This window comes from Equus asinus, chromosome 1 (assembly GCF_041296235.1).
Source record: "Equus asinus isolate D_3611 breed Donkey chromosome 1, EquAss-T2T_v2, whole genome shotgun sequence".
Taxonomy (NCBI): domain Eukaryota; kingdom Metazoa; phylum Chordata; class Mammalia; order Perissodactyla; family Equidae; genus Equus; species Equus asinus.
This window is the reverse complement of record NC_091790.1, coordinates 21,834,838-21,860,535: the sequence shown is the minus strand read 5'-3', so window position 1 is coordinate 21,860,535 and position 25,698 is coordinate 21,834,838. Positions and strand designations below refer to the sequence as shown.

At 36.1% G+C, this 25,698-nt stretch overlaps 2 protein-coding genes across 2 annotated transcripts; one reads left to right on the top strand and one right to left on the bottom strand.

The window, feature by feature from the left end:
* Positions 1-3,586: 3,586 nt before the first annotated feature.
* Positions 3,587-4,525, top strand: LOC106827773 (olfactory receptor 2L5-like). The gene is given in 1 exon segment (XM_014835842.1): positions 3,587-4,525. A coding segment is annotated over 1 exon segment (939 nt).
* A 10,447-nt stretch (positions 4,526-14,972) lies between these two features.
* On the bottom strand, positions 14,973-15,935 carry LOC106827771 (olfactory receptor 2T29-like). Its single transcript, XM_014835840.1, has one exon. It carries the CDS (start codon positions 15,933-15,935, stop codon positions 14,973-14,975), a length of 963 nt encoding a protein of 320 aa, XP_014691326.1.
* Positions 15,936-25,698: the final 9,763 nt, after the last annotated feature.

Here is a 25,698-nt window from a genome sequence, read left to right as displayed (position 1 = left end):
TTATACACATTTGCAAATATTTTTCCATTCTGTGGGTTGCTGATTTACTCTGTTGATACTGTTCTTTGATGCACAAAAGTTTTTAATTTTGATGAAGTCCAATTAATCCTTGTTTTTATTGTTACACAGGTTTTGCTGTCATATCGAGTAAAACACAGCTAAATCCAATGTCATGAAATGTTTCCCCTATGTTTTCTTCTAAAAGTTTATAGATTTTAACTCTATATTTTGCTCTTGGAACCATTTAAGTGAATTTATGTGTATGGTGTCAAGTAATGGTACAATTTCATTATTTGCCTGTAGGTAGTCAGTTTTCTCACCGATATTTCTTGAAAAGACATCTCCATTGAATGGTTTTGAGACCCTTGTCCAAAGTCATTTGACCACATATATGAAGGTTTTTTTCTGGTACCTCTATTCTATTTTATTGGTTTATTTGTCTTTATGCCAATACTACACTCTTTTTATTACTGTAGTTTTGTGGTAAGTTTTGAATCAGAAAGAGTGGGTTTTCCAATTCTTTTTTAAGATTTTTTTGGCTATTTAGGGTACCTTGAGATTCCGTATGTATTTTAGGATGTATTTTTCTGTTTCTGCAAAAAACCTAATTGGGATTATGAGAGGCATTTCATTGAATCTGAAGTGTGTTTATGGTAGTACTGTCATCTTAATAATATTAAGTTTTCCAATCCATTAACAGAGGATGTTTTTCTATTTATTTATCTCTTCTTCAATTTCTTTCAACAATGTTTTGTGATTTTCAGTGCACAAGTTTTTTTGCCTTCCCTGTTAAGTTTGTTCCTAATTATTTTGTTCTTTTTGATGGCATTGTAAATGTACTTGTTTTCTTAAATTCTTCTTAGGATCTTACACTATTAGTGTATAGAAACACAACTGACTTTATATCTTGCAACTTTTCTGAATTTATTAGTTCAACAGACTTTTTTGTGGACTCTTTAGAATTTTCTGTATATAAGATTCTGTTGTTTTTGAACCAAGATAATTTTACTTCTTTCTTCCAATTTGTGTGTCTTTCTGTTTCTTTTTCTTGCTAATTGTTCTACTTAATACTTCAGTACTAAATTGCTTAGAAGTTACAAAAGTGGGCATCCTTACTTATCCTTGATCTTAGAGGAAAACTTTAAGTCTTTCACAATTGAGTATAACGTTAGTTGTGAGTTAAATTTGTAACTGTGATGTCGATTTTACATCACTTTAGTATTTTTTTCAAGAAATGCAAGAACACGACTTCAACAGCCACAGAGTAAAATTATGGTCCCATAACCCACTCCTCCAGATCCCCAAGGCAAGTAATTCATATTACTTTACCACTTTTACCCTCTATTTCCATGTATTTTCCACCAATATGCTTCTCTTCTAATAATTAATAAATATCATTTACTGTTTTTTGACTCATCACCTCAGCCACTGTGGATGGAGATCTTCCCTCTCCACATACCATCACCTCCGCTTCTTTTTCCCTTTTCCCATCCTTTCAACATAGTTACATCTCACTTTGTGTCTGGGGTGGCAAAGTTGAGAGCATTGTTCCATCTTCTAGTACATATGTATATGCTATATATATATATATGCTAAGATATAAAAGTACAAATTATTTTAAAACCTGATAATGTTTTAGTTACCATTCTGTATATAGTTCTTCTCATTATTTTTGCTATTTTCTCTGTCAAGGCACTTTTAGGACTATAAATGTATTGGCAATATTGAAAATTTTCAGAAAACATTTCCACGAAGATATTTAGAATTTTCAAGAAAATATATTTCAATAAAATATTTATCATTTACTTTTCTGTGTGCTGTTCATGCTGTTTGAATATGATGGATCATATATATCAATTCTGAAAAACGTTTTCCTTTGATAATATTAACTACATTATTATTTTGTTACATGCATTTCTTGGAATGACAATAAACATATATTTGTTTCCCTATATTAATTCTCTAACTCTCCTCTAAGCTTTCAAAATAGCAATCTTTTTATGTTGCTGTTGTTGTTTTCTTTTAATTCTGGTAGATTTTTTTCACTTTATCTTTGAAACTTTTGCTTAATTTTTTTAACTCAATTATTATATTTTTTAATTAGCAAAAGACATTCTTATTACATGGCACTTCTTTTCATATATCTAATAATATTTATATGGTGGATTAATAATGTCTCATACTTCTCTGCAGATATCAATCTTATTTCCCAGAAATGCATTGTCTTTCTGCATTTTCCTCACTACATATAATTCACTTTACATTTGTGCAGAGTGTGTGAGTACGTATGTGGGTTTCTGTGTGTATGTGTGCACATTTGTGCATCTTCCTCTTTCATGTTGGGAACCTCCTTAAAAGTCTGGTCACTTTGGGCTTTAAAATAATATTTAAGACTAAAACATCACATACTGTGTGCAGCTTCTTCACTTACAAGGTCTCTGGAGGAGAATTCCTCCTCCTACCTCCATGAAGGAGACTCTCAGGGTGCCATTTCCTATTTTCCATTTAAGTAACTGACCATTTGTCTACCCAAATTCCTTATTTCAAACATCTTGAACTATTTCATCTCTCACTGTGTCTTTTTCTCACCTACTATCCTTTAATTTATAGCATATCTATTTCTTTATTATCAGAAGAATCGAGTTTTAAGACAGAGAGATGACAAATATATGTACTTAAACTCACGCATTTATCTAGAATTAGCAATAATATTAAACACAAGTAAACAAAAGGGAAAAAAATGATGGAGTAAGGCAAAGTGTCATCAAGCAATGTATAATGTTCTACGCACGTTAGAGAAGCAGAGAAACAGAAATCATGCTATTTGGAAGAGCTTGAGCAGAGTCATGAAAGCTGCAATGAGCATGTGTATAGATGTTCAGTAAAGGGTCGTCTTTAACTGCAGCATTCAGAACCTGAGTGAGGAGGCAGAAGAGGATGACTTGCGTAAGTGGAACTTGACAATAAGGATTCACGCTATATTTCAGAACAGATCAACCAAATGACAATACTTGACTTCAAGAAAACGTAATTTGACGTTACTTTGCCAAGTAGACTTAAGAAAGAAATACAGCTCCTCACCATGAGCTGATAGGCTTCTGTAGTTTTAGAGGTAAGTTTTAGGGCTTAAATATGAAAGAAATATCACCCCTTAAGGGTCATAAACATTTATCGATACTAGAACTCTACAATGTATACATTTGCATAGATTTTCTATGCTTATGTTTTGAATACAACATCTGACTTTGCTGATATGTCTGAGTAGGGCAGTAAAACATACTTATCCTAATGAAGTCATAATTGAAATGTTTTTGAAATAATTTTAAAGATTTCTTAGAAGACACCTTGGCAACAAGTGTTGTCATGCTCAAATTTTAATCTCTGGGTTAGAAAACAATGCTTTTTTCTTCCAAAATAGGTAAGTTCAGTTTTCATTTAAGAGGCGTAGAATTTTAAATAATACACAGTCTGACTACAATAATAAGTTAAAAATTATAGTTTTTCAAGCTTAGAAAGTGAATAGCTTATAGTTTTGTACTTAACATGCTCTTGCGTTTGCCTCCAGGAAAAAAAATATCAATGCCCCATGGAAAATTATAATCAAACATCCACTGATTTCATCTTATTGGGGTTGTTTCCACCATCAAGAACTGGCCTGTTCCTCTTCAGTCTCATTGTTCTCATTTTCCTAATGGCTTTGTTTGGCAACTTGTCCACGATCCTTCTCATCTTCCTGGACACTCATCTCCACACTCCTATGTATTTCCTACTCAGTCAGCTCTCCCTCATGGACTTGAACTACATCTCTACCGTTGTCCCCAAAATGGCTTCTGATTTTCTCTTTGGAAACAAGTCTATCTCTTTCATTGGATGTGGGGTTCAGAGCTTCCTCTTCTTGACTTTAGCAATTGCGGAAGCGCTGCTCTTGACATCTATGGCCTATGATCGTTATGTGGCTATTTGTTTTCCTCTCCACTATCCCATTCATATAAGCAAAAGAGTGTGTGTGCTGATGATAACAGGATCTTGGATAACGGGCTCTATCAACTCCTGTGCCCACACTGTGTATGTCCTCCAAATCCCCTACTGTCGATCCAGGGCCATCAACCATTTCTTCTGCGATGTCCCAGCCATGTTGACTCTGGCCTGCATGGATACCTGGGTCTATGAGTACTCAGTGTTTATGAGCACCACTCTCTTTCTCTCCTTTCCTTTTATCGGCATTGCGTGCTCCTATGACCGCGTTCTCCTTGCTGTCCACCGCATGCACTCAGCAGAAGGCAGGAAGAAGGCCTATTCCACCTGTAGCACCCACCTGACTGTGGTGACTTTCTATTATGCTCCCTTTGTTTTCACTTATCTATGCCCAACGTCCCTCTGATCTCCAACAGAGGACAAGGTTCTGGCTGTCTTCTACACCATACTGACCCCAATGCTCAACTCCATCATCTACAGCCTGCGAAACAAGGAGGTGATGGGGGCCCTCAGAAGAGTTATTCAGAGAATCTGCACTGTGAAAATGTAGACAAACCTTTTTGTTTATGTACCCAGGACTCGGTTATAAGTTCTCTAATCAGTATATAGCAATTAAAAATATTGTATGCATAGAGTGCAAGTAGTAAAATTAATCTAGATCAGAAGAAAATCACTCATATCTGGACAAAATTATCTTGTAAATATATGTAAAGCTGAGAATTCAAGGAGAATTTTTTTCTAAAAAGATTCTCTTATGAATAGATTTCAACCTATTTCAATATAAATCAATTTCTTGTAAATCTGAATTTAATTTTAAATGTAAATTTTATCAATGGCATTTTAATGATTCGTCTCACATTTCTGGTAATTTGTGGACTTTTTATAAGAAACAGGAAGTGGCTTCATATTTCAAATACCCGTTTATTCATTTTATCATTGTATTTTCAATTACATGTTAAAATAATGTTATTTTTTCTCTTTTATTAATAATTGATTTTTGAAACTTCATATGAAAAGAGTGTTCTTTTCCATCAATTATCTTTCATATTAATTTTTAAATTATCTGTAAATATTGTTTATATTTCTAAGCCTGTGGGTATTTTCTTTGCAATGTTGTTGATGAATTCCAATGACATGCTGATATGCTCTATTGCAATGACTATGTGTGAACTTTGATTTAAAACGATTTAGTGACAAAGTTTCCTACCTAATTTCCCTAGTATTCCCTGTCCTGGCACTCTGGTGAGACAGTTAATAATTTTGTTGATGACACAGGGATGGTCTCTGGGATGGATGGATAAGTCAGACCTTGCTCCAGATCATGGGTCATTGCTCCTGGCAGACAGAGATCTTCCTTCCTTCTGGGCAGTGGCCACTTCCATCAGTGTTGCTCCATCTGCAGCTGCTGTTGACATCACCACCACTCATTTAGTTCCAGGTCTCAATGCAGCCAGTCCCTTGGGATCCTGTCATGCTTTGAATAAAGATATGTGTGTGCATATGGGCAGGCCAGGCCAATTGCTCCATGTACCTGCTGCTGGAGCCCACATGTGCAGGTGCTGTTGCTGGACCAAAACTGCGTGCTAATGCTGCCATCTAGCCCAGCACCCCTGCCCACATGCATACTCAGAGATAAAATTATTAAGAATAGTAAGATTTCAACAACAGAGTATTAAACCAAGAAATGAATCTTTCTGAGTGTGAGACCCCATGCAAGCACACGGGCCACATGCCCATGGGGTCAGCCCTGAGGAGAGTAAAATAAATGAGTAGGAAGGGAATGGTGTCATGAAAACCAGGAGAACGATGACAATGTCTGCTGTTTCTGTTAGTTGGTATCATTGGAAATAATCTGAGTGAGTGTGGAATTGTGCAAAGATGCCCATTTTAGACTCCTTACTCATTTCAGGTAGTGAATAATAGAGATAATCAGGAGATCTGTCTATTTTTGCCCTCACACAACATGGCCTAGGGGAAACAATGTCATCTCTCTGGACCTAGTTTGTTGAAAAGCAAGATGGTGGCATTTTACCCTGTACTGTCAGTAAAAGGTGTAGGAAAGGACAAATAATTTTTCCTCTACACTTCTAGGTTCTTGGCTAAACACATCCCCTGTAATAAATGACAGATTAACAGAAAAAAAATGAAAGTCTCATAACATGTATACCTCTTGTATTCATGGGAAAGACCCATGAAAATTAACTCCTTGAAATGACCCAAGTCTTCCCCTTTACAATTGTCTTCAGTTACAAAAAAAAGATGTTGGGGAAGGGAGAAGATCACTTATGGGAGATTTCCAAGAAAAGTACAGTAAAAAAGGGCATATTTCTTTTTGCAGATTTGGGTTGCTGCCTTCTCCATTGATAAGAGTTTCTAGATATTTGGTCATCCTCCACTTCCTGGTACACAGAGGGTGATACCCTTACAAATCAAGATTTCCCTTATAAATGTAAATGTCTCCTACAAAATAGTAACTTCTACTCCAGTTTTCAGAGCTTTTCCTGGGTCTGCTGATTCTTAAAAATAACCAGCTTAAAATAGTCTTTTTACCAAAGAGGCATATTTTGGGTTGGCAAATTTTGCTCTCCTTCAGTGGCATCATTGCAGTCTCTCTTACTGACATTTCTACAAAGGCAAGAATAATTCATCTTTTTAATGCACACAACTCTGGAATTGGAGATAAGGAGATCATGAGAAAATATTGAGCACCCCAGGCTATAGGGCTCTCTGTTTATTATGTCTCTTAGTAGCCATTTTTATTTTCTTCCAGTTGTTAACCAGCAATTATTATTTGGCACTTCTCATTCATTCTTTAATTGTTTCACATCAGGAAGAAGCAAATTTTAAAGTGCACGTTATCTGCTGCTTTTATAACACACACTGTGTGCATTTAGCATTTTCTTATATATTAAATTTTCCAAGTTTGATTTACAGAAAGAGAAATGAGTATGTCTCTTGACAAGAAATTTTCATATATTGAGGTATATGGGGTAGCTATTGTCAATGTAAAATAACCATTCTATAAATAAGAGAAACAAGGTGAATTTTACTTGAGTCAAACTGAAGATTATAACCCAGGAAGGCGGTTTCCACAAAGGAAGAAAGTGTTCCAGAGAAGCATGGTTTTCAGTACAGTCATACCTTTTTAGAACAAAGAATATTCATTAAACATGCCCAAGATACATATTCATCAAAGTTTCAAAGAGGTATTCAGTTGGAAATTAGCAGGTCAACATGACCCTGAGGTCACCAAAAGGGAAGATATCTCCAAGAGTCCCAATACTGCCATTATCAATAGGGCATTGCCAATACTGGCTTTGTAGGGGTGCAAGTATATGTTCTTAGCTCAAGAGAGTGCTTTCTTTTACTTTGAGACAACGTTTAACAAATCCTTTAATGATTAAAGCAGATGTGCAATACATGTTTGATGGGCCATAAGTCAGGATTTTTTCAGTTCAAGCCAAATGTATTTTGAATCAGAATAGCTACCTCATATACCCCAATATGTGAAAAATCTCTTGTCACTATTCTGGTTTAAAACTGATTTGGCTTAAACTGAACATGGTGGCTGCACCAATTTACATTCTGACCAACAGTGTACGAGAGTTCCCTTTTCTACATCGCCTCTCCAACACTTGGTATTTCTTGTCTTTTTGATAGTAGCCATTCTAACAGGCATGGGACGATATCTCATTGTAGTTTTGATTTGTCTTCCCTTAATAATTAGTGATGCTGTGTATATTTTTATGTGCCTGTTCAACATCTGTGTGTCTTTCTTTGGAAAAAAGTCTATTCAGATTCTCTCCTATTTTTTAATCAGGTGGTTTGCTTTTTGTCATTGATTTGTATGAGTCCTTTATATATTTTTGATATTAACTCCTTATTGGAGGTTATCTTTTCACTTTGTTGATGCTTTTCTTTGCTGTGCAGGTTTTTAGTTTGATACAGAGAACAGATTAGTGGTTACCAGAGACAGGGTGTAGGGGTTAGGGTTAGGGTAAAATGGATGAATGTGGTCAAAAGACACAAACTACCAATTACAAAGTCAGTCAGTCATGGGGATGTAATGTAAAGCATGGTTCTATAGTTAATAATGCAGTATTTCATATTTGAAAGTTGCTACAAGAGTAGATCTTATAAGTTCTCATCACAAGAAAAATAATTTATGTTTGGTGATGGCTGTTAACTAGAATCACAATGCTGATCATATCACAATGTAAACAAACATTGAATCATTGTGTTGTACACCCGAAACTAATAAAATGCTATGTGTAAACTATATTATAAAAAAAAGAAGACTTAAAACATAAGTCTTGAAACCTTAACACTCCTGGAAAAAAAACTTAGCTTAGAAGCTTTTGGACATTGTACTAGGCAAAGATTTCTTGGTATGACACTGAAAGCCCAAGCAGCAAAAGCTAAAATAGACAAATGTGACAACATCAAACTGAAAAGCTTCTGCACACAAAATGAAACAACTAATGAAGTGAATAGTCAACCCACAGAATGGGAGAAAATATTTGCAGATCATATATGAGATAGAGTGTTAAAATCCAAAATATATAAGGAACTCATACAACTCAATAGCCAAAAAACAAATAACCCAATTAAATATGGGCAAAGGAACTGAATAGATACTTATCCAACCAAGACATACAAATGGCCAACTGATACGTGAAAATCTGGACAACATTACTAATCATCAGGAAAATGAAAATCAAAGCTTCCATAAGATATCAACTCCCTCTTTTTAGGATGACTATTACAAAAAAATAAAAATTAAAAAAAAAGAATAAGTCTTGTTGAAGATGTGGAGAAAAGAAAACCCTTGTCCAGTGTTGGTTAGAATGTAAACAAGTGCAGCCACTTTGGAAAAAAATATGTAGGTTCCTCAAAAATTGGAAAACACAAATACAATTTGATTCAGCGATCTTACTTTTGCATGCATATCCAAATGAATTAAAATCTGAGCCTTGAGGAAATAGCTGCACTCCATGTTCTTTGCAGCATTATTCACAATAGCAAAGATATGGAAACAAAATAAATGTCCATCAACTAACAAGTGAATTGAAAAATGTGATAAAATGTTGAATGCGATATACAATGGAATCTTATTCAGCTTTAGAAAAGAAGGAAATCTTTTCATTTGTGACTATATGGATGGGTCTCGAAGACATCAGGCTAGGTGAAATAAGATACAGAAGGGCAAATACTGCATGATCTTACTTATGTGTGGAATCTAAGATAGCCAAACACATATGATCAGAGAGTAGAATGGCACCTTCCAGGGGCTAGAGGAGGGGCAAATTGGGAGGTATTGTTTGAAGGGTATAAAGTTTTGATTATACAAGATGACTAAGTCCTAGAGATCCACTGTATAGTGTAGTGCCTCTAATTAACAACATACTTCAAAGCTTGCTAAGAGTGGTGATCTTATGTTAAGACCTCCCACAAAAGGAAAAACAAAATAAAACAAAAAATTGGGGTGAAAGGAAACTTTTCGAGGTGATAGATAACCTTATGATATTGATTGTGATGATGGTCTCATGAGTATATAGTTACATCCAAACACATCAAATTTTATACATTAAATGTCTATAGGCTTTTTACATCACAAGGAAAGAATTTTATTAAGGCATACCATACCCTCAGGAAAGTACCCTGACCACAAAGCAAACCAGCCATTGCATAAGCAGCACCAGATCAGGAAACCTAGAATTACTCGACCCCCAGAAGCCTTCCTTCAAGTGCTTCTTCTATTCACTCCCCGCTAAGAGAAGCCGCTCACTCAAAACATTGAATTTCTAACTGCAACATAAACTGTTTGAAATGTGTTTAATTAATTACCTTCAGAAACAGAACAAAATATCAAAGACCTCTTAGAAGTAGGTGCTAAAATCTGCCCAATCCAAACAGAAAAAGATTTGTAAGCAGACTTAAAAGTTTAAGAGAGAACTGGCGGTGCAAATTTGTCCACTTAACATACTGAACTCTATTTAAAAACAAAAAACAAAAGTAAAATCAGCTGACTGTAAATAAAGTAGATTATCTTCCTTAATGTGGGGGGTCTCATGTTAAGTGAAGCCTTTAAGAGCAAAACTGAGGATTCCCAGAGAAGAAGGAATTGTGCATCAAAACTGTAGCATAGAAATGCTGCCTAGTTGCCACCCTGCTGGTCGTCCTACAGATTTCAGACTCAAGAATGTGTCAGTTACTACCTGAATCTCCAGCCTGCCTGTCTGCTGAACAAACCTTAGACTTTCTAGCCTCCCCAATCTTGAAAACCAATTCTTTCTCACCCACACACCCCTCTATCTAACTCTGTTTCTTATGTCTCTCTGGAAGTTGATATTAGTGATTATTAAGCAACATTGTGAATATACTAAAAGCCACTTAATTGTACACTTTAAAATTATTCAAATGGTGATTTTTGCTTGAATTTTATATCAATAATAAAATTTGACGTGCATCTCACAGTATACTAAGAATATATTCATGCAGATTAATGAGCTATACAAAAATATAAAAGAACATACTAGAAAAGGGCATAGAAGGCAATTTCAGTTACTGGGGCCAGCAAAGCCTTTCTAAACAAGATATGAAATTCCAAACCAGAAAGAGAGAGAGTAACATATTGGACCATATTAAAAAAAATCTTGGGGCCAGCCCAGTGGCCTGGGGGTTAAATTTGTTTGCTCTGCTTTGGCAGCCTGGGGTTCACAGTTTGGACCTACACATCACTCATCCAGCCATGCTGTGGCAGCATCCCACATACAAAACAGGGAAGACTGGCAAGATGTTAGCTCAGGGACAATCTTCCTCAAGCAAAAAGAGGACGATTGGAAACAGATATTAGTTCAGCAACAATCTTTCTCACACACACACACACAAATCTGTATAACAAGGAAACATTAAACATACATTGAGGTCTCACTTGTAGAAAAGCAGAATGTGTATAAAAATGATTATCAGTAATATATAAGAGGCAAACAAGTTACAAAGCAAACGATCCACTCAAAAAATAAACAAAGCTATTGAAGACTCATTCAGAGCTTGAGTAATGTATAGGAAAATGCACCTATGAAAAGATGCCAAGTCAAAATCAGAGACGTGCAAACCAAATATATACTTTAGTTGAAATCATATCAGTATTGGAAAAAACTGCAGAGTATAGCCAATATTGATCATATCAGAATCAAAGTAGGAAAGAGGTGTGTAGGGGTAAGGATTTTTCTCAGGGAATGGAGGAGAACCCAAGGTTATCATTATGGCAAAGTTCTCTTCAGCCTTGATCCTGAGGGGCAGTGGGAGGAGCAGCAGTTTCCAGGAATCACAGCAGGTGAGCTGCAGGAGGACAACCCCTAGTGAGAGCTGGGCCCCAGGTTTTGGAATTTGGCCTTGTCAGCCTCAGCCTGGCAGAGACGGTGCTGAGAAATTAAATGCCCAGACCTCAGTCTGTTCCCACCTTCCAGTCACCTGCTGGAACCTCTCAGTGACCAAACCATCCAGGAGGCAAAGGGACAAGCATCCCCTCTGCTCACACAGCTGACATGGAAGAGCAGACACACCTGAGGGGGAGGATAGAGCATGATGGGAAGATGAGAAACTGGTCCTCTTTCTTCATGGATGATGGGAGCTAAATTAGTCTAGAATTTTGTCCTATACAAACTAGCAGTTTATATCAAATTCATTGATCATTTGAACAATAATCCCCTACTGGGAATTTCTCCTACAAAAATAATCATATATATGAGGAAAGAGATATGTACAAGACATTCATTTGTTAATGGTAAAAATATAAGTTTATTAGTAGACTATTATTATTAATTTATTATTATTGTCATTAATAGGTGATTTATTTTAAAACTGATGACACATCTCTCCTATATTAAAATATAACCCATCTTTATGCACCGAACTGGTTAGATACTGAAGATAGATTGCTGAGTTAAAAAAAGCGTATTGAAGATAAATACTTGATTTTCTCATGAAAAAAGAAGTTTGAATCACACAAATCCAGGGTTCCAAGCCATAACATTAGAGGTTTACATTTTCTTTCTTTCTTTTTTTATTTTAGTAAGATTAGCCCTGAGCTAACATCTGCTGCCAATCCTCCTCTTTTTGCTGAGGAAGACTGGCCCTGAGCTAACATTCGTGCCCATCCTCCTCTACTTTATATGTGGGACACCTACCACAGCATGGCTCTTGCCAAGCGGTGCCATGTCCGCACCCAGGATCCGAATCAGTGAAGCTCGGGCCATCAAAGCGGAACGTACGAACTTAACCACTGTGCCACCGGGCCGGCCCCTAGAGGTTTACATTTTCTGAACTCAGTGTCAAACAGATAGATAGATAGATAGAGAGAGAGAGAGAGAGAGAGAGAGAGAGAGAGAGAGAGAGAGAGAGAGAGACCATTTGATTATATAATAGTATCTTAAGAGGGAAAACAGACAATCAAAATTATATTAAATGTGAATTCCAATGCATCTAATTTTGTTAAGCCTCATTTCCTGAATCATCCCTAGAAAAGTTAATTTGAACCTCCTGTTTTTTCAAACTTTTGGACACATTTTAAAAAGCAGTATATTTGTGAAAAACAGTGCAAGCTTCTCCACCTAATCTGTGTTGCTTTACTCCTAAAGTTGGTAAGAATTCCAATCATAGTTCCTAATGTCCTTTATAGGATGCAAAAACCCTGAGAGCTTGTTTTTATGGGGTAGAAGTGATCTGTTTGGCCAAATACTGGTAGCATCATAAGCACAAACATGAATACATTCTGAAACGCGAAAAGTTTAAACTACTTCCGTGTATAGCTACTTATTTGGCACTGTAAGTACACTTTAGTGCAGAAACTCTTCCACTTATTCTTTTCATTCTGGAACTGGGAAATTGTTCTCCCATGTCTAGGAATTCTGCATATTGTATACCATAGATAATTTCAATAAGAATTTCCCAACTGCACAGTTTTTATAAATCCTTATTAATAGAGGCTATGGAAAATTATATTTTGAACATTTTATTTAAAAAATAATTCACTCTTCTGAAAAGATTTTTACCTTTTTTTTTTTTTTTTTGCTTGAGAGAGAAAAAAAATGCATCTTTGGAAGAATATGGTTCCTCATCACATTTTGTTGTTTTGTTCCCCATGTCTAGGGTGTTGTCAGTGGAATCCTCAAATGTGCGTATCATTATAGTTCAGCAAATTGAGGGGTAAAACATACACTTCTAAATTCTTTTAAAAGTTAGAGAGTACAAGTTTTATTCATTCTGTTTGACTGCAACAAAATTAATGTAAACTGGTTTTCCAACACTGTTTCCCAAAATACTGTAAAAGCCTTATTTTACAGTCATGAAGTAATTGAGAATGACAAGAGGAAAAGGGCATTTGTAGTCTTGAAACCACCTGATAATTCACAAGTTGACACAGCCAATTGGAAATTGTAGACATGCAACAGTTTGTGGTTCTATGTAACAGGTTCAACAAGGCACTGCTCACCCCTCATACTGCCCCCAGGTCCCTGCTGGGGTTAAGCCATGGTCCATTCCACTTAGATCAACGCCTCTCAGTTTACTGTCCTCATTTCCCTGGTCTCCTTATCTCCAGTCTTGCTCTTCTCCAATTGATTACCACTTATTTAACATTTCTCAAATGCAAGCCTGAACATTTCACTATTGTTCTAAAACCCTGGATTACAAAAGGGCAAGAAACTAGGCTGTAAAGTGAAGCAGGAAAGAAGTACCATTGGGACACTTACACCTCTTGCTTGGTCAAATATCTGACCTTTGCTCATGCCCTACCTTTTCCACGGCATCATGTACCTGAGCACAAACTCCCTGCCCAGCTTACTGTACTCATCTGATGGCAACATCTAGTCACCATTCAACACTGAGCTCTAGGGTCTTCTCTCAGTCCCTTTTGTTTGGCTGAATTTGCATGTCACAGGTAGAAATGATGTGTCCTTATGAGCTGTACCCTTTCCACATGAGCATTAAAACAATTTATGTATTTTACTACAACTATTTTGCATAAACTATGTCTACCTTTCAAGTTCCTTGGGGACAGTAGCCATGTTTTATTATGAGTTTATACTCTTTTAGCTAGGAGCTATTATTTTTGTTATAACATAGCATAAGAAATATTTGCTGAACAAAGAATTGAATGTTTGATGTCCTTCCTCTGCTTGTTTGTTTAATAAGTTACTTAGTTGAAATATCAGCTCAGATACCACATCGTGCAGGGAAACTTCCCTAAGTCCTGCTTCCACATGGGGTTAATATTCTTCCCACAGTATCTTACATGGTCTTGGATACTCAGTCTACCACAAGGTAGTAACAATCTCAGAAGGGCAACATGGCTGGATGGCTTCAGGTTGGACTATGAAGACCAAAGTAGCCCTCATTAAAGGTGGATGGATGACTGGATTGTCACAGTCACGATCAGCCACATCAAAATGGGCACGGTTTCTATGACACATCACTTACGTTGCCACCAAGCGGAAAGTAGGAATTCAAAGAAACAGAGAAAAATCTGATACTTTAGTCTTTATTTTTCAGTAATTTCCAATTTACAGAAAAGTAGCATAAGTAATAACGGTACAATTAACACTCATATACACTTTATCTAAATCCACCTGTTAACATTATACCCCTTTTGCTTCATCACCTTCTTCTCTCTCTAACTCCTCAGTTGCACATCTTGGTTTTTTATCTAAATATTTTCATTATATATATCCTAAGACTATGAATATTCTCCCTGAGAATCACAGTGCAGTTATCCATTTCATAAAATTTAATATTGAGATGATTGTATAAATATTTTCAATGCAGAAGGAGTGTAAAAATGAAGAGGTTTCCAGTACAGGAAAACAATGCCTCCAAAAGGGATGAATATAGGATAACACATCATGGTATGAGAATCTGAGGAGTTACATTGGCCTAAGGTTCTAAACTTCTGATGTGTAGAGAGAAGGAAAATAAACCATTACTATCAAAATTTCTTACTTTATAGTTTCCTGAAAGACAGATTCCACATTCAGCATTTTCTTTAGAGCCCCTGTGACATCCTTATTCCTAAGGCTATAGATTATAGGGTTTAGAACAGGAGTGAGGATGGTGTAAAAAACAGATACAATCATATCCTTCTCAGGTGTGTGGTAGGAGCTTGGGAGCATGTAGGTGTAGACAGCAGCCCCATAAAAGAGGATGACCACAGTCATGTGGGAAGAACAAGTGGTGAAGGCCTTCTTCCGCCCTTCTGCTGAGTTCATCTTGTAGATGGTGAGGAGGATGAAAGAATAGGAGCTTGAAATGACTATCACAGGGATGAGGAGCATGAGGACACAGCACAGGTACATGAGTGTCTCATAGAGGGAGGTGTCTGAGCAGGAAAGCTTCATTAAAGCAGGGACCTCACAGAAGAAATGATGAATCTCCTGGGATCTGCAGAAGGGAAAGGTCATGGTGACAGGTGTGAGCATGAAGCCATCCACTGATCCCAGGAACCAGCAGCCAGACACCAAGAGGAGACACACTCTGTGGTTCATGAGAATAGGATAATGGAGTGGATGGCAGATGGCCACATAGCGGTCATAGGCCATGGCAGCCAGAAGGAAAAATTCTGAACCAACTAGTGTCAAATAGAGAAACATTTGCGCCCCACATTCGGGGGCTGAGATCTTATTCACACCCATGACCTGGTCCATGAGCATCTTGGGCACAGTGACAGAAATGTACATCATGTCCATGAGAGACAACTGGCTGATGAAAAAGTACATGGGTGTGTTCAGGTGGGCATCAGAGTATATCAGAAGGATCAGGATTGTGTTTCCAAACAAGGTCATCAGGAAAACCACAAAAATGACCACACAAAGCAGAGCTGGGTGCTTGGATTGACTGAAGAGTCCCACTAGAATGAAATCTGACCATCCAGTGTTGTTGGTCACCCACATGGTGTTGTCCATGAGCTTTCACCTAGATCACCAAGGAGAGCTTTGGGATTAATAGACTACTCGTGGGATATGATCAACAGAAATGAATGATTTGTGAACATGGGTGTCTGTGTCTGTGTATGGGTGAGTGTGCATGCCAACCCAATTGTGCTAACAGGAGGAGGTTCCATGGGTCTGTAGACTTGACGATTGTAAATTACCTGTAATTCAACAGTATTACCAGAAAATTAAGAATTTTCAACTGTGGGTGAAAAGAATGCTTAACTTATAGTAAGATTGCCATAGTTCAAGGTCATGAGATTTCCTGATGATAGATAGTGTTGTTTATCATCAAGTATGGAAAATTTCAAAATCACTGCCTTATGCAAAAACAAAAAGTAAATCGTTGAAAAAAAAGATAAATCAAAAACCTTATTTCTAGAGTTTCTTGTTATAGAAGTCAGAATAGAGTCAACCTTTCTGGTTTAAGGATCCCATTGTGATCTTAAAAACTTGGGAAGTGGTATTCCATATAAGAAAGATTTAGAAAGTAACTGAAACATAATTTGGGGAAATTCCATACCAAAAATTGAACGCCCTTTGCCTGTAGGATCAAGCCATGCTGTGAGGCTCTGTGGTTGTGTGGAATCACAGGAACAGGTCAGGGTTCTCGTCAATGACCAACCCCTTAGATATTCTAGGAACACCAAGTGAGGAGCCCAAACTCTGAGACTGGACTGTGGCTGTGGGTCTGGTTTGTCCTCTACCCACCATCTCTCTGTCTACTCAATAAAAAAAGGGGATAATAATGTTTGACCTCAGATGTGGTGAGGATTAAATGAGGTAAAATGATGAAAGCGCCAGGAACATTACTAGTTACAGATGAATAAGTACAGGTACTGTTAGTTTAGAGTAAATATCTAAAGTACTTGCTGTGAGAATCAATGCAAGAGATGGCTGTTACTATTATTGACTTATGAGATGTGTTACTTTAGTTCACCAGTCTTTGTATCTATTTATACACATAAGACTTTGGAAAATGAAAAAGCGATCTACTGAATGGGAGAAAATATTTGCAAATCATATATCTGATAAGGCATTAAAAGTCAAAATATGTAAAGAACTTATACAACTCACTATCAAAAAATAATCTGATTAAAAGATGGGCAGAGGATATGAATAGATATTTTTCTGAAGAAGACATACAGATGGTCAACAGGTACGTGAAAAGATGCTCAACATCACTAATCATGAGGGAAATGCAAATAAAAACCACAATGGGATATCATTTCACACCTGTTAGAATGGCTATCACCAAAACAGCAAGAGGTAAATGCTGGTGAGGATGTGGAGAAAAGGGAACCCTTGTGGACTGTTGGTGATAATGTAAATTGGTGCAGCCACTACTGAAAACAGTATGGAGGTTTCTCAAAAAAATTAAAAATAGAACTACTGTAGATTCCAGCAATTCTACTTCTGGGTATTTATCTGAAGAAAACAGAAACGCTAACTTGAAAAGATACATATGCACCCCCTTGTTCATTGCAGCATTATTTGCAATAGTCAAGATATGAAAACAACCTAAATGTCCATGGATGGATGAACAGATAAATAAAATGTGGTATACATATGTGTGTGTGTGTGTGTGTGTGTGTGTGTACATATATATATGTATATATACAATATAGGTATATATATATATATATGTAAGAATATATATACAATAAAATGTTATTCAACCATAAAAAAAGAACAAAATATTTCTATTTGTGACAACGTGGATGGAACCTAAGGGCACTATGTAAGTGAAATAAGTCAGATAAAAAAGGACAAATACCATATGATTTCACTTATATGTGGAATCTTAAAAGAGAAAAAAACAAGCTCATAGATTCAGAGAGCAGATTGGTGGTTACTAGAGGCAAAGGTTGGAAGTGGGCAAAATAGGCAAAAGGAGTAAAAAAGTACAAACTTACAGTTATAAAATAAATAAGTCATGAGGATATAGTATACAGTATGGTGGCTATTGTTAATAACAGTTAATAATACTGTGCTGCAATTTGAAAGTTGTGAATTAGACATGAAATTTCCTAATTTTAAGGATAGCTGTTTGAGCTGCACCTAGAAAAATAATATATATATGTTCATTTCTTTTAGCTCTTTGTTAATCATATTTGCAGCCCCAATACTATCACTGAGCTTGAACATGTTGCATGAGTGTTAAAAAATTTTTTTAAATAAAGCATGAAAAAAGAAAACCTAGCTCAAAAAAAGAATTTAAATTTGATAATTTCTGTAGTCCCATACTATATATATGTATAGAAGACTTTATGTGAATACATATAAACCACTTATAAATATGTATATTTGTATAAATATGAAATATAAATAAATATGTAATATGCATTTCTTATTTTAACACTGATTAAGGAGAACTTTACGGAGAATCTCGACTCAGTTCTGTCTAGTACATGTTTCTCCAACTTTATCTCCTTCAAGCTCATACCATTTGTTCTAAATCTCAGGGAGAAGGACTAGCATTTAGAAGGTCATGGCCATTTGCAGGACAAGGCTTCAGTGTTTTTGCAAACACCATCTGCTTTACTGTCTATAGCAATCAATTTTTCATGGAACCTGAGATGCAGACAGGAAAACTGAACAAGACTGAGGTATCTCTGACTCCAATTCACTGCTTCCTCCTCTATCTTGCTGCTCACAGCCTGTGTCTGTGTTAGATGCCAGAGATGAATTAAAGCAAAAATTAAACTTGGTTTCAGATAAGGAGGTCACATCAGTCTTTTCAGGGAGAAATATTATATAAATATTATTTAAAGTAGTCTTAAAATAGCTACAAAATAAATAAGAAAGAACAATAGAGGCAAAATACCTTTGGCCTTTCTGAAGAAAATCAGTAATAGCCTCTTCTAACTTTTTTCTCACGGAGATTAAAACTTCACAACTTTTCAATTTCTGACATGTTAGTTGCTAAATTGTAAAAGTCCTTACCAACAAGAAGGATATATTGGCGCTTTTTTCTGAGAAGAGTTTAGAAGTGGTTATGATACAGGCATATTTCAATTTCCAAGTTTCAAATACATTTTATACTCTTGCAATAATTCCAAAGAACTGATTATGGTATTCAGCTTATTAACAGTCCCAACTTCTGGGGTGCTGAAGCAGTAGACAACACCAAAAATTAATCTGATGTCCAAAATATCCAACAAATCTGGGACACATAGCATTAAAGAAATATAAGCTTTCTGTTAAATTCCACCCCAACTGGCAGATGAAAGCTGAGCTCTATGCAAAATTTAAAAACAGTTCAATAAACACAAAACACAGTTGCTGACTGAGTCTGTTGTCATATTGATGCAAGGACCAGCATGGTGACCAGCAGATGTGTAGACCTCAAAGTGGTTTTGTGAGTGAATGGAGGGAGAGCAGAAGGGCAGATGGGAGCACAGGGCAAATCTTTGCCTCATTTGAATAAATGGGAGTGACTGGGATCAAGCAACACTGAACAGCCCACCTAGGACACAGACAGACAAAGGAATACTGTCTACAAGGCAATTGGCCTCTCTGCTCATTTTTAGTTCTCTCTACCAATTCCTTGGGTTTAATTGGTAGTGCTTACTTAACTTGAGGAATTATTAATAGTGATGGTAGAAGAATATTGGATCTCTATTTTAAGTTGATAGCATCTCAGCAATTGTCCTATGGCTTTGACACATTTTATCTTCCCCAACAGTCTGCGAGGTACTTACTCATCTTATTATCTGCCTTTACAGATAAAAAAAATTGGGTTTCCAGGGCTTCTGCCTGCTATCACACAATGAGGCTGAGGGAGGACCCATGTCTCAGCTCAAGAGTGGGACCCAGAAGCTGGAATGCTGCCTCCGTTCTCCAGGAACACAGTCTTCCCTGCAGTCTACACTGCAGGTATTAGCCACTCACAATCTATTTTGTCTGAAGCATAAATATGATTGAGACATTTATTTCAATGTTCTGACTACCAGAAATAATCCCCACCCAAATAAAACCAGTCCCTTTTTTCCTGTAAAATTTCAGTCTCAAGAGAACAGTTATTGTCCAACAATATAGGAGGAATGTACATTCTTTTGCTCATAAATAGTTGGAAATCAAAAACTGATTTACTAATAAGTTGCAGAGAATATGTGATATATAAAAGATTTTTTAAAAAAACATTTGTTACTCTCCACAAAAATAGATGATAGGAAAAAATTGGATAAATATGGTCAAGAATTAATAGAACGTGTCAGAAGCAGAACAGGTCAAAAACAATCATTACCCTTTTGCTCTTGTGGTTCTGTCTTCCTATCTGATTGAACCCAGTATCAGATGATGCCACAATCCTCATCTAGATGAGCTGTTGGAGTGTGGCTGTTTGAACTCTAAAAAGAGAAATAGTTGAATGACAGCATCTCTCATTTTATTATGCCCATTAAGGGAGTGAATGAAGGCTTTCTGTTAATAAATCCCATATGAGTCTTTGAAGAAGAGTGCTATTAAGAGCTGAAAAGACTAATAGACATCTCTGCTGCACTTTTATGGTTTCCTTCTCATGTATTTTTTCTTATCTCCTTTTATTGTACACTAGAAATCTTAACCAATATTAACAATAATCTGAAATTTCACCATCATCAATAAAAACTTATCTATGAAATATCTTATTTTATATATAGACAGCCTTTTCCACTTTACAACATAATTTTCCCATATACGTGTGTGTGTGTGTGTGTGTGTGTGTGTATACATCTCTCTTCATTTAATCTTCAAAATTATTTTGTGAGGTATTAATGCTGTTCTTCTCATCTTCCACAGACTCTGAAACTCAGAGTCTAATTGGTGTGTCAAAGACAGCAACACTAATTAGAATTGTGGCTGAGACTAAAATTGAGGTGGTCTCCTTTGCATCTTTGTCTGGATCAGTCTTCATTAGGTTACTTATTGTCCTCTTTCTTCTTTCACTCAGCTGCAGTCTATGTTGTTTTAATATTGCATTGCATTTTAGGGCAGTTGTTTTTAATTTAAATGTAGAATGCTAATTATAGAAAGATATAAAAACACACGCACAAAATTTAAATCAACCGTAATGCAATCGCCCAGGCGAAAATCATGCCTTAAATGTTATATCTTTCATTCAAACTACAAATATGTATGGAGTGTATATCATGCACCAGGCAGTTGAGATAAACCAGGGAACAAGATAGAAGCAAACCCACCCTCATGGAACTTGCAGCCAAATTCTTCTGAACCTTTTCTGTATGTGTGTTCTGGCGCTATGTTGATCATTTTCCCTTGCCATCCTTTGTTCATGACATCCTTCGTCCAGATTGTGACTTCTGTTTGTAGGGCCCACACTTGGGGTCTGGAGCCTCCATCTTACCTGATGGGACTTAGGTGTACAAGCATCACTGAAGGCTTGATGGAGAAAAATCCAGGGAGCAGGAAGGCAGGGAGTGGTTTGAGTGAGTCCTGGTGAGAGGTGGTGGCTGAGTGAGGGGGTGATGATGGAGGATGTCAGGTTGAAGCACAATGGATGCCCTCAGGACACTGGGGCTGGGCAGGTTGGACCGGAGACTTAGAGCTGAGTTTGAGACTCAGCTCTCCCAGTAGACACGTGCATGGAGATGAGGCAAGGCCGCTGGATGCCTGAGTCAGGAGCTCAAAGAGGAGGACAGACTTGAAGTCATGGTTTAGGGGATGAGCAATGTACGGAGGAAGCAAAGGGACTGCATGAGAAGGGAGAGTAGATGTCTTATACCAGAAGCCAGTGTAGATGAGGTTAAATTTCCATCTCACCTCTTCTTTCCCAATGACCTGACATCAAATTCCTTTCAAATGTCTTGTTTTATTGATGTCGTTCATGAGAATTTTTAACATCTAGTGGACAATTCTCCTTGTTATCACTATATTCACAATCAAAATGGGCAATTTCTTGCCTGTTTGTTTCTCTTTTAAGTTGATCTTTTAAATCTTTTGGTCAAGTTCAGAAGATCTAATAGAATTTTGACTAGAATGTAATTTAAAAAATATTTTGGAAGGATTAATATTGTTAAAATATTGAGGATTTTCATCTAGAAATATGGTAGGCTTCACAGGTTATTCAAATGTGTGGAAGCCAAGCCTGACTTTTAAAAAATTTTTTCATAAAATTCTTCCATAGTAATCATTGAGATTATTTCAAGATGTTCTGTTTTATTAGCATTTTGAAAAGAATATTTTCCCATTTGTAAATACTTAATAAGCATTAATAATGAGAGAATTGCTGTTGATCTTTATGTAACTGCTTTGTTCTGCATTTCTAAAATCTGCTACTGATTCAAATATTTCATTTGAATATTTTAATTAGCTATTTTAGTTCAATTTCATGTATCAATGAAATTCACTATACTGTAAAACTTGTATCATTTAACTTTGACAATAAAGAACAACTCTTTGTTCCAATTTTTAATGTTTTTAATCATCTTATGTTTCACTTTCTAGAAAGATAGTGGGTACTGATTTCCCAAGTTTTGCCTTTAAAAATTTATAACAACAAAAAATACAATAAGGTGGCAGGATATAAAATGAAATAAAGTGATATTAAAATCACTTTCTTCACATACACAAGAAATAACGCAGTAGAATATATAATGGAGAGAAAATCTCACTTATAAAAGCAACAAAAATGATGAAACATTTAGGAACTAAACTCAATAAGAAGTGTGTAAGACTTATATGAGGAAAATTTGAAAATAATCCTGAAAGGTAGAAGCAAAGATATGAAGACGTGGAAAATTACCTGCCCAGGGCTCAGGAGTGGAGCCATCACCCCTGTGGGCAAAAAACTGAGTCAAAGAGGATTATTCTTGTCTCAAAATCTAATGATGTTTGCGTGGGTAGGTTTCTGACTTGCTTTGGTCGCATGACTCTTATTTTATTTCTTATTTATCACTTTTAGAATGGGACTGTCTATCCTACATCTGTCCCATTATTGCATTCTGGAACAAGATAGCGTGTTGTCTGGTTTCACAGGTTCAAGGAAGGAGAGGAATTTTGCCCCAGGATGAATTATACATGGAGACTCTCTCAGACTTGATTTGGATACTTGGATGAGATTTTGAACTTAGAGTTGATCCTAGAATGGATTAAGATTTTAGGGATATTGGGAAGAGATTAACATATTTTGCATGTTAGAAGGGCATGAATTTGGGGGGACCAGAGGGCAAAATGTTATGGGCCAACTTACATACCTCCAAGATTCCTGTGCTGAAATCCTATCCCTCAGTGCCTCAGACGTGGTCTTCTTGGGAAACAGGTTTGTTGCAGATGTAATTAGGTAAAATGAGTTCACACTGGAGTAGGCTGGGCTTCTAATCCAATATGGCTATTGTCCCTATAAAGAGGGGAAATATGGACACAGACACACAGGGGGAGAACACCATGTGAAGACTGGAGTGTAGACGCCATAAGTGAAGGGACTACCAAAACTAGGAGAGAGGCCTGGGATGGAACTTTGCCTTGCTCCTTCACAGGGAGCATGGTCCTATTGACACCTTGACCTCAGACTTGCAGCTCCAGAATTGTGAGACAGGAAATTTCTGTTGTTCTAAGTCACTCAGCTAGTGGTACTTGGTTATGGAATCCATAGCAAGCTAATATAATGTATTTTATTCTCAGGAAAGATAATTCAACAGCAGGAAGATGGTTAGTTCTCCATTAGTTAATATTAACTTCATGTTATTAAATATAACAAAAACTCTGTTAGTCAGCTTGGTCTGCCATAATGAAAAACCATAGACTAGGTAGCTTAAACCACAGAAATGGATTTTCTCATAGTTCCGGAAGCTGGAAGTCCGAGATAAAGATGCTGGTCAGTTCAGTTCTTGTGAAGGCTCTCTTCCTGCCTTGAAGACATCCACCTTCTCAGTATTTCCTCTCACAGTCTTTCCTTAGTGTCTGAACACCAAGAGAGGGAAAGAGAGCATGCTTTGATGTCTCTTCTCATCAGGACACAAATTCTGTTGGATCAGGGCCCCACTTTTATGATATCATTTAAACTTAATTATTTCCTTTGGAGCCCCATCTCCAAATTTAGCCAGACTAGGGGTGAGAGGTTCAGCATATGAATTTATGGGGGGATACACACATTCAGTATAAAAAAACCCAACACAAATAACATATGTTTTTTTCTTCAAGCAATACATGTGGATTCTAAACTTTATACAGAAAGTAAACACATAAACCAGGCAAACGTTAAAAATAAGGAAAATATCAGGGACTAGACCTTCCTGAGACTAAATTATCCTATAAAGTCTCTATCATAAAATAATGCAACATAATAAAAAGTCCATAAATTGGCACAATTACAATTAGTATTTGTGTTGGTAGGTGAAATCTCAAGTCATTGGAAAAAAGAAAATTTATTTTTATGTTAAAATTAACTTATTTAGCTAAAATTTAAATGCAGTACAATTCTGGAGAATTATTTCAGATAAAAGAAGACTAAAGTAACCATAAATAAATGTAATGTATTATTCTCAATAGAATCTTGGATCAAAATAAAACAATTAGAAAGATCTTGTGAGGTAAAATTCTTAAGAAATAAAAATATATTTCAATAATAAAGAATATATTTTGATAAATCAAAATTAAGAGAATTTGACACCAGTAGACTCTCAGATGAAAGGTATATGCCATAAAGGATGAAGAACAAATAAAGTGATAAATATGTGGGATAAGATAAAATAATATTTATTACAAAAGCAGCAATACTTACATTTACTAAGGGTTTCTTTGTAAAGGGAGAGATGTAAAAGCAGCTGACAGCAATGAGGGGAGTTTAGGTATTTTAATATCGTAAATACCCTTTACAAAGGTAGAGGAAGTTTGAAGTAAAAATGGAGAAAAGATATTTCAAATAAATCCTAGCCTAAAGAAAGTGGGCTCATCAGGAAAAAAGACATTAATAAGAACAAAGAAAGTCATTTAAAATAATAAAATTTACAAATACAATTTAAAATTTGTATGTACCTAGAACAATGTCCCCAAAACATATCATATAAAAAAGAGCGAACTAAAGAGGAAAAAAAGTACTGGGAGATTATAATACACTCTTCTGTGTAGTTGACAGAAGAAATAGATGTAAATTAACAAAATATGAAACAGCACGGTTCCTAATGGACACATAAAAACCATACACTTAACAACAGTGGAACATGTGGAAAGTTTACAAAAACCGAGCACGCAGGGGCCATAAAATAAAGCATAACAAATTTCATAGGATTCAAGCCTCTGACGACAATGTTTGAATTCAGAATCTAATTTAAAAAATAAATAAGAATGTCTCATGTTCCTGTAGATTATAAAATATTGTTTTAAATAACATTTAGGCCAAAATAAAATAATTCATGTATCAAACCTGTAGGACACTTTAAAGGCATGACTTAAGAGGAAATTTGGAGGCTTGAATATGTAGATTAAAATAATTTTTAAAATTTCAAATCAATGAGTTAAACATCCTTTTAAAAGAGTATAAAAGAACAACAAATGAAAAGCAAAGAGAGTAAAAGGAACAAAACACACAATGGGGAGGACTAACAAAGCCAGATGACAGTTCTTTGAAAATATGAATAATATTGATAAATGTCTGCTGAAATTGACCAAGAAATAAAAGAGAACGTACAAATAGCCATTGTCAACAATGAAAATAAAGGCATCACTAGAGATTCCACAAAATTACATAGATAATAACAGGATACTTATTGATTCTGTGATATGTTTATTGATCCCG

Coding starts and splice junctions, on each gene's coding strand:
- LOC106827771 (XM_014835840.1), bottom strand. CDS start 15,935: ATGGACAACACCATGTGGGTGACCAACAACACTGGATGGTCAGATTTC.